General features: G+C 29.8%; 2 protein-coding genes across 4 annotated transcripts; one reads left to right on the top strand and one right to left on the bottom strand.

The window, feature by feature from the left end:
• Nucleotides 1-259: 259 nt before the first annotated feature.
• On the top strand, nucleotides 260-2,323 carry LOC116012478 (histone chaperone ASF1B-like). 2 transcript variants are annotated; one of them, XM_031252019.1, is made up of 4 exons: nucleotides 454-557; nucleotides 1,246-1,375; nucleotides 1,517-1,632; nucleotides 1,725-2,323. In XM_031252019.1, exons 2-4 carry the CDS (start codon nucleotides 1,300-1,302, stop codon nucleotides 2,082-2,084), a joined length of 552 nt encoding a protein of 183 aa, XP_031107879.1. In that variant the 5' UTR covers nucleotides 454-557; nucleotides 1,246-1,299; the 3' UTR covers nucleotides 2,085-2,323. The 2 variants fall into 2 exon arrangements, with proteins under 2 accessions (XP_031107878.1, XP_031107879.1); XM_031252018.1 differs by lacking the exon at nucleotides 1,246-1,375 and having other exon boundaries at nucleotides 260-557.
• A 294-nt stretch (nucleotides 2,324-2,617) lies between these two features.
• LOC116012498 (troponin T, cardiac muscle-like) lies at nucleotides 2,618-5,603 on the bottom strand. Of its 2 annotated transcripts, none has more exons than XM_031252043.1 (7): nucleotides 5,458-5,603; nucleotides 4,897-5,175; nucleotides 4,560-4,610; nucleotides 3,627-3,823; nucleotides 3,198-3,302; nucleotides 3,033-3,101; nucleotides 2,618-2,940 (listed from the first exon to the last, which is right to left on the bottom strand). In XM_031252043.1, the coding sequence occupies exons 2-7, from the start codon at nucleotides 5,147-5,149 to the stop codon at nucleotides 2,857-2,859; spliced, it is 759 nt and encodes a 252-aa protein (XP_031107903.1). In that variant the 5' UTR covers nucleotides 5,150-5,175; nucleotides 5,458-5,603; the 3' UTR covers nucleotides 2,618-2,856. The 2 variants fall into 2 exon arrangements, with proteins under 2 accessions (XP_031107903.1, XP_031107904.1); XM_031252044.1 differs by lacking the exon at nucleotides 5,458-5,603 and adding an exon at nucleotides 5,391-5,409.
• Between the last annotated feature and the right edge of the window lie 7,915 nt (nucleotides 5,604-13,518).

Raw genomic sequence — 13,518 nt, 5'->3', positions numbered from 1 at the left:
GAAAATCTCAAAATTGATTCTTCATTGTATATTAAAAAATAAAAAATAAAAAAATATAGTTGGTTAGCAGTTTTCTAGATTACCACCAATACATTCAATTTGGGCCCATGGTAAAGAAAATGAGCCCAATAAGGCCCATAGTAAAAACTAAAACTGACTCCCGCCAAAGCAACAACCGGCGATAGCCCGTAACCACCATGCGTCCCGGTAAACACTATAAATAGCAAAGCCAACCGAAATTCATTCGGTTCCTGCACCGAGCTCTTCCCACACTCATCGTCGTCTTCTTGTTCAAATATTTTTCTCCTGCTGACCGTTCCTTAGCAACCCTCCGTAGCATTTTGAAGGATTCCATGAAGTTTTCTGAATCCCTAATCGTCTTCCAGAAATCTCAGACTAAGGAATCCGACAACACATAGAGCTTTTCGCCAGTAGTTGCTTCAATACAATGAGCGCAGTGAACCTCACGAACGTTTCTGTGTTGGACAATCCGGCGCCGTTTTTGTCCCCTTTCCAGTTTGAAATCTCCTACGAGTGCGTCGCTCCTCTCAAAGACGGTACCTCGCCTTTCCCTCTCTATGCTTTCATGTCTGAATTCATCCTTTTTTGCTTCTACTTGTGTAATTTCTGTTGATGTTGCTTTGTTATGCATTCAACATCGGGTGCGAGGGAATATGACTCGGTGCAGCTAGGTTTATAGGAATTGTAGTTCCTTTTGTTTTTTCGTCCTGGTTTTCATGAGCTTGCTGATAACTGGAGAAATTGAACTGACTTGGTCCCGAAATGATTGTTAATCTGTCACGATTGAGTTGCATTTATCCGACCTGCTGTGGTTTTATTAGGGTTTCGGATGTCCAAATTGCTGTTTCTCTGTCTAAAGGTTGCGTTGATTTGTTCATTTTCAAGGGGAATGTGATTTTACTAGAATGTAAACATTCAGAACACATCAAAACACTGCAGGGAGCCGTTTAGTCTTGATATGGCCATGTTTGTTTGGATCGATTGAAAAGCCTGAGGTTATAGTTTGCTTATTAGAGAGGACATCTGACAGTATTAATTAGTTTTGCCAAGATTTTCTTTTATATTCCTGTACTAGAACAGAGAATAATTTAAATGCAATTGTATCATTTTAAATGAGCATTATCCGTTTGATGAATCTGCTAATCCAGCTTATTTCTTGCACATATCCACATTGCATTTCTTCTGAACCTTTCCCTGCTGCTGCACTTGATTATGGTGGTTCAGCTATGTGGAAGGGGAAATTCTACGTTTGCTGCTGATGTAAGATTAGATCTTACAATGCAGAATGCGAGATTGGATCTTGCTATCGCTGCAAAAGGCGGAAGTTTTATCCTTTGTCATTCAAAATGTAAATGTAATGGATTTTACCCTTTGAACAAAAACATGAACATTCTCCAACCATTTCACATTTCTGTTCATTTCCCCTTGACTAGAGCATGCGCTGTTGGAACCTTGTGTTTAAGCAACTGAGCATCTTTGAATACCTGCTATGCAGATTTGGAATGGAAACTTATCTATGTTGGATCCGCTGAGGATGAAACTTATGATCAACTTCTTGAAAGTGTCCTTGTTGGGCCAGTTAATATTGGAAACTACCGTTTTGTCTTGCAAGTATGACCTTTTGCCTTTCACAAATCACTTGTAAGGCTACCATCTTTTACAGTTACTGGATTTGACAAAAATTATCTTTTCTACCTGTGTAGGCAGACCCCCCCGATCCCTCAAAAATCCGGGAAGAAGATATAATCGGTGTGACTGTCCTCCTGTTGACCTGCTCATATTTGAACCAGGAATTTGTACGAGTGGGGTACTATGTGAACAATGATTACGACGATGAGCAGCTGAGAGAAGAACCGCCGCAGAAGGTATTAATTGACAAGGTTCAAAGAAACATACTATCGGATAAGCCTAGAGTAACAAAGTTCCCCATTAACTTTCACCCTGAAAATAATGAAAGCAGTGAACAAACCCCTCCACCTGATCACGTGACTGGAGCAGAAGGAAATGAAGAAGAGCTGCCTTGTTTGACTGAAAACCACAAAAATGATGGAGAGGGACATTAACCATCTTCTTTTCTTACATCTCAGTTTGAGGATCTGTAGCTGTTCATCATCTTGTAGAATTGCCGTTCAACTTTGTTGTCTCTCACACTAATCTTACTGTGTTTATTGCATTAAGATAATGGTGTGCTAAAGCATCTTGAACTAAATCTTTTGTTTCGTTTGTAAGTGGCTAGAATTCATTAATCGGATCAGGTGCATGTACCATTTTTTTTAATATCCTAGGTTTTATGATTTCAGTACTCCATGAACTAACTTCAAGGCTTATGAAGGAAGTAAATTTAAATTGCCTAAATGATTTCAAACTTTTGTCACCTTTTATGCACAAAGTTCTCACCACCACTAATGTTAATTAATCAATTACTTGAGTTATCTAATCAATTACTTGAGGTAATTAATCAATTACTTAAGTTACCTCACGTACCACGTATTACAGTGATAGATGGTGTGTTGAATCCTCCGTATGTTTAATTTCATTTAAAAAAAAAAAAAATCAGGTCCGACTGAACATTTCATGGTGAAGAATTCCCCATTGATAAGAAAAAGAAAAGAAAATCAGATGGTATGAAGAATTTCTGTCACATTAAAATTAATCCTAGTCTCCCATCTAAAGTTCATCTCAACATGTCCACTGACAAAATCGATTTGACCCAAAATCACATAATACTACTCTCAATTAAATATATTTCAACATATTACTCTTCCTTTAATTTTGGAAAACACAAAATCCATTTTACTTGGCCACAGCATAAAAAGTGAGAGCTAATCACACTTTTTATCTGTCATCTTTCCGTCTCCTCTTGGCTTGGTTCTTTTTCCTATGTCGTTCAGTTTGTGTGCCTGCATATTGTTCATTTTCCTGCAGTTCATTTTATAGAAATGAGACATCTAGTCATCAACTCAATAGCAACAGACATAACAGAAATATCTGGCAGAGTTGCAAAGCATAACCTTCTTTGATCCCTTCCCCAGCCTCTGCTTCTTGAATCCTTTGGCTCTTGTCGTCTCAGTTTTGTTTTGCTGACATTAGTATACAGATAGGAATAGTTAATTTATAAGGCATACCAACTGTATAAACTGATTTCATTGAGTTCCATGGTACAAAGATGGATAAACCTCTCTCTTTGGAGAATGCTCCTCCTCTACATCAATCTTCCCACGGTCATCGAGCATAAGCTTTAGCCTACCTTCTTTTAGCAATTTCTCAGATCTGGCATGTCTCTAGCATTAAGTAATGTGCCCTTTATTAATCAGTCAAGTAGTCTAGGGGACATATATATATATATATATATATATATATATATATATATATAAAATACAGAGTATATAGTAACACAGGCACACATGTATGTATGTATCAGGGTCAAATGTTCTCTGCATCATGTCAGTATCTTTAAGCATTTGGAAAAAAATAGCAGCAGCTAATGAGGAGTATAATTATGAGAATTCATATAAAATATAATTAAGCTATCAGAAGTATTGCTGATCTTTATGCAATCAATTGATTTGACTTGGAAAATTAAAATTTGCAAAATTAAAGCTTACTTTGGAGTTAAGGTGAGTACGCAAGGTTTCATCTGACAAGCATACTACTCTAGGACATATCCGGCACTTGAAAACAGATTTACATTTCAAGATGTAATCTGAATTTCCACAAAGGATATCACGCTCTTCAGGCATAGTTTGACTAATCCTTTTTTGGTCAATTTCAGTTCCAATGTCATCATCACTTGTCAGCAGCCCTGCCAAAAGTAACAATGCCAAAGAATCAGAATAATTGAAATTTTGGAATATAGACTAAGCACTGGAATTATCTGCAATGCAAAGAAGATAAAACTCTGGGATTAGTTATTATAGCAACACACGTGGAGAAAATTATATACTCTATACCAAAATAACTATGGCAAATTGTAAAATTTACTTGGTACTAATGCCACAAAGGCACAAACACAAGTGTTTTTTTCAAGTGATATTAAAAGACTACATTTAACTCTTTTAGGCTACCCAACTATTTCGCTATGCAAGTCAAAGTATCTAAATATTTGTAACTCTATTAAGTTTACCTAAACTATGGTAAATTTTACTAATACTTTTTGGCACCTCTAGTTTTAAATGACAGATATTGCCCCTCTTCCTCCATTTACTTATAGAGGCTATAGCTAATATATAGTGGACAACTAGATCTAGCATAAGCGGGAAACCTGCCCAGCCAATTAACAGTGCATATTAAAGAAGCCAAACTATACAGATGCAGAGATCAACACAATCACTAATCTACCCATTAGTTATAATTAAAATGTAAAGAAGTCTGCAATAGCCAAGAGCAATATATCAAGAAAACAATGATTAGAATTGTGAGTGAACACTAAAGAAGTAAATTGAAGAATCCCCAATCAAAAGCACCCAAAGTGCACTAATCTTATCCAAAAGGGAAAAGAAAACAATGATTAGAACTGTAAGTGAATGACTAAATCCAACCTGATTTGTCATCCTTAACTTCATTTTCAGAGCTATCTTCACTCTCATATCCTGGATCATAGGGGTAGATAAATACAAAGAAGATGAGAATCCAAAGCCACTAACAAGTCTGCTGAGAAAATAACATGGACAAATTAATCCAACTCAGTTACTACAATGGAAGTTATGTTTTAAATACGGAGATGAAATGCCAACTAGAGAAAAAGGCCATTGCTTGTGTACCCTAGGATTTCTCCCTTAATATAAATTTAACTACCAACCCCTAAATCAATGTTACCAGAGGAAGAGGAATAAAGAGTGCAATATGAACAGATAGAATCAGTCAATAAAAAATTACCGGATGGTGATGAAACAGACACATTTTTCTTTCTCATTTCAGTGACGGCATCATTATCTTTGTGATCATCATCATATTCTTCTTCTGAGTGAATTTCCTGTTCTTCGTCTTCTTCGTCATCATATTCTAATTCTTCTTCTTCTTCTTCTTCCATTCCTTCTGCCTCTGCTTCAGAGTCAGAGGAAGATGAAGAAGACTCGGAAGGAGCATCTCTATCACCATGTTCAAGCTTGTAAAATCGCCTTTTTATCATTTTTCTTCTGCTCCTACTATTCACGCCTGCAGGTAATGAAAAAATAAAAAATAAAAAAAATCAGTCAAGTGAACCGCTGAGCTTAAGTAACCGAACCTCAACAAAGACGAATATGATTGAACTGAAACTCAATTTTCCATAATTTTACCAGATTACTATCTTCCCACCAAAAAAAACTTTAAAATCCAAAATAAAAAATAAAAAATAGAAGAAGAAGAAGAAGAAGAAGAAGAGAGAGAACTGCGTGCAGCAATCTGGAATTGGCAAGCGGTGAATGGATAAACTTTTGTAGGGCAGTAATAGCGAACCTGGAAGCAGCGGCGGCTACGTCGTTGCGGGGAGGAGCTAACTGTAAAAGCGAGCACGAGCAACTGAGCAAGCTAGGCGGAGCCGCGGAGCAAAAGGAGGGTTTTGGTCAAAATGGTCATAGACTCATAGCAATGTGTCGAGAATTTCGATTCGGCCCATTGCTTGAGTTGGGCGCTGTAATCGGATTTCCAGTGGTGAATATTTTTCTCAAAGCTCACAATTGTGTGTGAGACCGTCTCACGGATCCTTATTCGTGAGACGGATCGGGTCGGGTCGAATCACCATGCAAATATTATACTTTTATGTGTAAATGTCATACTTATATGCTCAAATATAATACTAATCAAGAATACAATTTTTGTTACTTTTAAGAGAAAAAATATTACATTTTTCATAATAAGTAATGTTGACATGTGTCCCTTACTTATAAGAGAAAATATAATACTTTTGAGGGAAAATGTAACACTTTTTAATCAAAATGTAAAAGTATTGTATTTTCTCGTAAAAGTATTACATTTATCCTTATAAGTAGGAAAATTTTTATTCCTGATTAGTATTACATTTGAGCATATAAGTATGACATTTGTACGTATAAGTATTACATTTTCATCTTGACCCGATCCGACTCGTCTCACGGTGAGACGGTCTCACACAAGTTTTTGCCTTTTTCTCAAATGTTACTTTTTTTTTTCTTTTCTTTTCTAACTCCATCCCTACGTAACAACGCATCCAAATTTGATCACGATATTTATTAAGAAATAAGGATCAAATAAGTCTTTAAATTGCACATCAAAATACAATTAGGTCATCAAACTCAAAAAAAATACAATTAGATCTCTGAACAACACAAAGTCATGCAATTTAAGATGTACCACTTACTGATTTTTAAAATAATATTTTAAATAAAATAATTAATTAAACTAAAAACAAAAAACTTCCGGCAAAGACGAATTGTCTCCATGGCCGAAGACGAAGCGGGCTGGCCATGAGAGGAAGCGTCTACGGCCGGAAGTTGTGTTTTTTTTTTAAAATAAATAATTTAAATTAATTATTTTATTTTTAAAATATTTTAAAATTGTATTTTTAAAATTGGTAACCGGCACATCATGTCATTTTGGGTTAAATTGCAGGAATTTGTGTAGTTGAGTTCGATGGTGTTGGGAAAAATCGCAATTCATGTGACAATGAAAATCACATACTCGATACAGTGCACAAAATACGAGATAGTACACAATAGTCCAAAATAAATATCAACGAGGGACACACGATTTACGTGAAAACTCCAAAACTACGGAAAAAAATCACAGGACCACCACGAACAATATTTCACTATAACAAATCTTGAATACAAAGTTTCAAACTACCACATGAGCCAAACATCCAAAAATCATGACAAACACTTCTATTATGTTTCACAGACCTAAAAAAGAATACTAACTTGTATTTAAAATATTCAATCACTACGAACAAGATGAAAACAATACAAATATTATGAGAATATCCCAAAGACGTCCAGAACAAACAAGTTGACCTCTAAAATATTTGATGAAAATCACCCAAAAATGTGACAAAGCTCTTTTCTCTCTACCGGCCGAATAGAGTATGAAAATATTAAAAAAAAAAAAAAAAAAAAAGGGTTTCGCCACTTACTGCTTCTCCTCACTGGCTGGCCAAGTCACCACCATAATCTTAATAACATATATATATATATATATATATATATATAATACGGAGAAGGAAACCAAAAAGGGGAAATTTGGGGACGGTTTCCTAACTGGAAATTTTTTCCAGTTTTCTGGAAATTTGAAAAACTTGAGATCAGAAGACATAAAACAATGTTTATTAGCACAATTTTCCATTTTGAAAACATGAAATAATTTTTTCACTATTACTTGTGAATAAAAGTTATACCCTTCATTTATGTTCGTTTTTTTCCGTTAAGTTTTTTTTTTGTACATTATGCTATAAAAGTTGTACTTTACAATATATTAGACAAACATACCTCTACCGTTATAACTTCCGTTATATTTTTCACTATTGTTACCATGCACATGCATCCACTATATATTTTCTTATTTTCTTCGATAATAATAATAATAATTATTATTATTATTATTATTATGCACATTATATATTGGAGTTATTTCTTAAAATATAAATATAAAATTTATAAAAATATTTTACAATATTATTATTATTTACAATAATTTAAATATCTAAAATCTAAATAAATTTAAATTTTTAATATAAAATATTAATATTGGGCACCTATTTTTTGCGCATCGCACATAAGACAAACTAGTAACAATAATAGTAATAATAATAATAATAATAATAAGGGCTCAAGACGAGAGGAGGTCCAACAAAAATATAGTGAATACAATGCTTGTTCCAAACATGAGCTATTTATCACATAAGAGGGACGCCCAATCTAATAAATGGCCTAATTGCCGTTTGGTGTGTAGTTCAGTGGCATATTTGACCTTTATTCCGTATAATAATTTTGTAATCACAGAATTACAAGGTCAACTCTCAACAACACAAAAATTTAGTATTTAAACTAAGAGAAGGAAATATCGTGCTTTTGTCAAACCACAATTAAGTTTCCTCATTCAAGGTACACTAGGACTTTATATATTAAGACTAATCATGTTCATGCTGGATAAGATCTCAAATTTCGACAGAGCACTTTATCTAATTTAGTAGAAAGAGACCCACACCATCTCATCCAAACCTTCGTGGGTATTGTGGTAAATGTCATTTGAGAAAACTTGAACACACAATTGTTTGTTTTTAGAAAAAACTCATGTATGAGTTTTCCAATCATTTTAAATTGAACTTAGTCCATTTGAAAAATTCAATGCAATAAAAATGGTTAAATTAATTTTTTTTAAAACAAACTAGTATTTTCGCCCGTGTTGCACGGAATGAATTTGTTATAATATTTAAAGAATATTTGGATCAATATACAATTATATATATTATAACATCGAATATTATATAGCGCAATTGATGAAATTGATTGGATCGATTATGTTTTATGATGTTTTCCTTTGAATTAGAACAAATAATTGTCCAATTACCCGGGCGTGGATAATTTTTTTTTATTATATATTGAGATAATAAAAATAAAGATGAAATTATAAAAAATTCTAATATTGAACGTGTACATTTATTTGATTATAAGATTAGTACAAAAATATTACTCAATTAATTGAATAATATATGACTTGTTTGTCTAAAATTATCTTAAAAAGATCTATAAGTAATATGACTTATATAATTATATTATGACTTATATAATTATATTATTACTAAAATAAATATGAGAAAATGAGAAATAAATTAATTGTAATTATTATAAAAATAAATTCAACGATCAATGCTTAACTTAATTATCATAATAATTATTAGGCAATTATTATTAGTCAATTACACTAATATATGTGTAATTATACTTTTATACTTTAAGCATATTCATTTTCCCCATATTGCATTTAGTTTTATCTTCCTCCTTCATATTTGAATGAATTAATTTTGATTATTATAAAAATCTAACAACCCATGTTCAATTAATTTTTTTAAAGTTTAAATAACTTAGAGTTTTCAAAAGGAAAGTATAATTAACTATTAAAGTTTTTAAATAATTTTCAGTCAATTAGTAATATCCTTTTCTTTTCCCGATAAATGATTTTAATTTTATTAATAGTGTTGATACGTGAGTATACATATTATCAATTTATAGATATTAGTTAATTTCTATTTTACATTTTCTTAACAAATAAGCTTTATTAATTATTTGACCAATAAAATATTTCATTAATTGACTACAAAAGTTTAGGCGGGGAATGAAATAGGAGGATTTTATTTTTATATATAGTATAGAATATAGATTACGATCTTTTTATATTTTAAATCAATTAGTAATATCATTTTTCTCGGAATAATGGTCAAATAAACCACTGAACTACACACAAAAGTGCAATTAGACCATCGAACTCAAAAAGAATGCAATTGGATTCCTGAACTATATAAACTCATGCAATTAAGTACAAATTGACATGTTTTCAAAAAAAAAAAGTCCAAATTGACCTGTTTACCTACAATTGTGATGACATGGTGGTTACTAATTTTAAAATAAACTTTTTAAATAATTTTAATTAAAATAATTAAATAATAATAATAATAATAATAAAATTTAAAAAAAAAAAACAGACGTCTCCGGCAGTTCTTCTATTTTTTTTAATTTTTTTTTAATTATTAGTGCCGATTGTTATGTGTAAATTAATATCAGGCAACCTTATCTAGGAAAAATGAAAAGAATTACGTAGTAATATTTACCTAATTTTCGTTCCATTTTTAATTGATGATGTAGAATATTATTATTGAAATATTTCCGTTTCATTTTTAATTTCCGTTCCTTTTTTAATTTATCTTTAATATTGTTTATAATATGCCTTTATTATTTATGATGTAGAATGTTTTCCTTTTTTAATTAAATTGCAATGATATGACCATTTCCTTTTTCATTTTAGTTAATTATGGATATTTTTTTATTTACAGTCAATTATTAATATTCATTTCCTTTTATATATTCAATCAATTAGTAACATCAGATTCATTTTTAGTCGGTTTTTTTTTTTAATTTTCAGTTAATTAGTCAATTAGAATAATAGATCCACTGGTATTTTTACATAATTTCTGTTCTATTTTTAATTAATGATGTAGAATATTATTATTGAAATATTTTCATTCTATTTTTAATTTACCTTTACTATTGTTTAAAATTTAAAATATGCCTTTACTATTCTTATGTTTTTATATATAGTATAGATTAATATTATGCTAATTATGACGTCCATGTATTATGAATAAGTATGGTAATTAAGGAGTATATATTATAATTAAAAATAATGTATATTTTAATTTCGTTTAATTATGGACGTAATATGTGTATGTTTAATTTTCTTTAATTTTATCCGTAATATATATGTGTATGTTTAATTTTCTTTAATTATGTCCATAATATGTGTACCATTAATTTCTTTAATTGATTAGATAAAATTACGGCAAGTATAAAAAACCGTTTAATAAAAGTATAATGTTTGAACTAATTTTTCAATGACCATAATTATTAAGATTTTATTCCAAAGTAACCATTAGCATAATTTTATATGTGTAATAATCTGTGAATTGAAATAATTTACATAATTGTATGGACGTAATAATATGTGAATTAGCATAATAATACGTGAATTGAAATAATTATCATAATTTTGTTAATCTCCTCTAATTATGGATGTAATATGTGTATTATCAATTTCGTTAACTGATTTGATAAAATTTATATTACGAACAACAATATTAATTCATTAGTTGTCATAATTTTTAAGATTTTATTCAAAAGTAATCAAATGAAATGCACGGGTAATTGACATTATCTGAAGTAAAAATATATAAAATTATCGTAAGAATGAAATCTCTATGTTTAATGACCATAATAAATTTAGATGTTAAATATAGTGTAATTACCACGGATTATTTAGATGGTAAATAGTATATGGTAATTACCTATATAGATTAGCATATTAAACGGATTAACATATGGAACAATGTTATAAAAAAGGAAGGAAGCCTTTTAGATAAAATATATTATGAATAATATCAATTAAATAAAATATCATAGGAATTTCTCAATTCTATATTTATAATTACCTTTATAAACAGATTTAATAGGAAAATTTAGTTACAAACTTATATTAAGAGTTATGGATTATTATTATTATATTATTATTATTATTAGGAAAATTATATTAAGAATTTTAGATTATTATTACTACGGAGTATTATATTATTATTATTATTATTATTATTATTATTATTATATTAACATAATAGATTTTAAATCGAGGCTACAAAATTTAATATTATTATTTCATTTATTCAAGTATAGTAATCACCATTTTTAACTAATAAGTGTGAATTAGTATTGTGCAATTAATGATAAAGATTAATAATAATTGGAATCAACAATCAATGATACAATGACACATGTTTAGCTTCCAATGCACCATTTTTTATAAAATGAAGAATTGGAATGGTAAAACGAACAATTGGAATGAATAATTGAGGATTTATTCAAGTATAGTAACCATCATTTTTATTATTATTATTATTATTATTATTATTATTATTATTATTATTATTATATTAACATAATAGATTTTAAATCGAGGATTATTATTTCATTTATTCAAGTATAGTAATCACCATTTTTAACTAATAAGTGTGAATTAGTATTGTGCAATTAATGATAAAGATTAATAATAATTGGAATCAACAATCAATGATACAATGACACATGTTTAGCTTCCAATGCACCATTTTTTATAAAATGAAGAATTGGAATGGTAAAACAAACAATTGGAATGAATAATTGAGGATTTATTCAAGTATATTAACCACCATTTTTACCAAATTACATAAGCATCCGTAAATGGGGAAGATCAAGATTGCAAATTCTACAATATATAGATGAGCATCCGTAGATTGCTAGTTATTTTGCACAGTACAACTAAAAAGATGGATAGTTAAATAAGGTACTATCATTCAAAATCTTGTAATACAAAGTTACAATACAATGTTTTTCCATTAGAAATTACCAATCAAAGTAATGTGATTAAAATATATAATTATAGAAAACATTTGATTGTTCACTACAATCACTCTGAAAATTGTAATTTTACATACGTGATACGCCCATGGCAAAATTGGCCTAGCTACTTGAAACCTTATCAGCAAAAATTAAAGCATATTGAGCTGTTAAAATCAAACTAAATCACAGTACTACAAAATACTCTATGGAATGCAGACTACACCATAAGGATCTCCAACATGCAGAATGAATCAACTAAAAATTAAATCATACCGCATACCATAACAATTCTACGCGTGTTAAAGTTCGATCTTCGACTTCGTAGAATTACAGATTATAGATCTCTAACTAATAGTGAGAGCACAGATATTGGTACGTTGTGAGAGAAGAGTCATTTCTCATCATTATATAGTGGAGGATAAACATAATATGGAAGATTTTTCAAAAGGAAAGTATAATTAATTTTAATGTTATGTAAATATAGATGATTGACATGTAAAAATTTTACTACAATATTATATAATTTTTCATTCTAATAGAGTTTTTTCCCAAAATGGTCCCTCGACTATTGCTCATTCTCAATTTTGCATTTCGACTTTCAATTGCACCTAATGTGGTCCCTCGGCTTTCAAAAACTCACCCAATTTGGTCCTCCGTTACATATTCCGTCAAATCAGTGTCAAAATGGAGGGTATTTTCGTCCATTTACCTATTGTTAGCCTAATAAACATTGAGAAATAGTTGAGGGACCATTTTGAGAATAGTCAAGGGACCATTTTGGGAAAAACTATTTTATTTATTTCGTTTTTGTTTATTTTCATTTTTAGACTCTATAAAATTAGAATTTCTATACATTTTTTTCTTACAAATATAAATAGTTAAAATCGCGCAATCCAACCTCAAAATTTTTAACTTTCTTTATAGACTTTTCCTCTCTAAATATACAATCTATTCTTATGAAGTTTTACAATAAGTTCCGTAAATTTCATAAATACTCATATACTTCTATTTTTTTTTTTATGTTCATAGACAATCAATCACTATGTATCACATTAAATATTACTTTTACGATTGAAAATAATATTTTTTTTTTCAAGCGTAGACACCCAAAGAGTGTAAAATTTAGGAAAAATATTGGACCGAAAGGTAAATTTTTCTAGTAAACTTCTCAGGTGAGTCGAAAAGTAAAATCTCGTCAATGTTTCCTGCAATATTTTATGTATTTGATTTCGAAGTAATTATTAAATTTTATATTAATTTACATTATTTAAGATATTGTATGACATATTTTATATGTTTTCCTCTTCTTATTTTTTTTAATTAATTATTAATTATTAAGGAAAACATAATTTATTTTGTAATGTGGACACATTATTTTTAATAATTTTGATTTAATTAAATTATA

Source organism: Ipomoea triloba, chromosome 3 (genome assembly GCF_003576645.1).
Source record: "Ipomoea triloba cultivar NCNSP0323 chromosome 3, ASM357664v1".
Classification (NCBI taxonomy): domain Eukaryota; kingdom Viridiplantae; phylum Streptophyta; class Magnoliopsida; order Solanales; family Convolvulaceae; genus Ipomoea; species Ipomoea triloba.
Note: the sequence above shows the minus strand (reverse complement) of the source record. Positions and strands in the feature narration are given on the sequence as shown.

Coding starts and splice junctions, on each gene's coding strand:
- LOC116012478 (XM_031252018.1), top strand. CDS start 449: ATGAGCGCAGTGAACCTCACGAACGTTTCTGTGTTGGACAATCCGGCG. Junction 558..1,516: donor CGTCGCTCCTCTCAAAGACG/GTACCTCGCCTT, acceptor CCTGCTATGCAG/ATTTGGAATGGAAACTTATC. Junction 1,633..1,724: donor ACTACCGTTTTGTCTTGCAA/GTATGACCTTTT, acceptor CTACCTGTGTAG/GCAGACCCCCCCGATCCCTC.
- LOC116012498 (XM_031252043.1), bottom strand. CDS start 5,149: ATGATAAAAAGGCGATTTTACAAGCTTGAACATGGTGATAGAGATGCT. Junction 4,611..4,896: donor GTCTGTTTCATCACCATCCG/GTAATTTTTTAT, acceptor CCTATGATCCAG/GATATGAGAGTGAAGATAGC. Junction 3,102..3,197: donor AGCATTCTCCAAAGAGAGAG/GTTTATCCATCT, acceptor TACTAATGTCAG/CAAAACAAAACTGAGACGAC.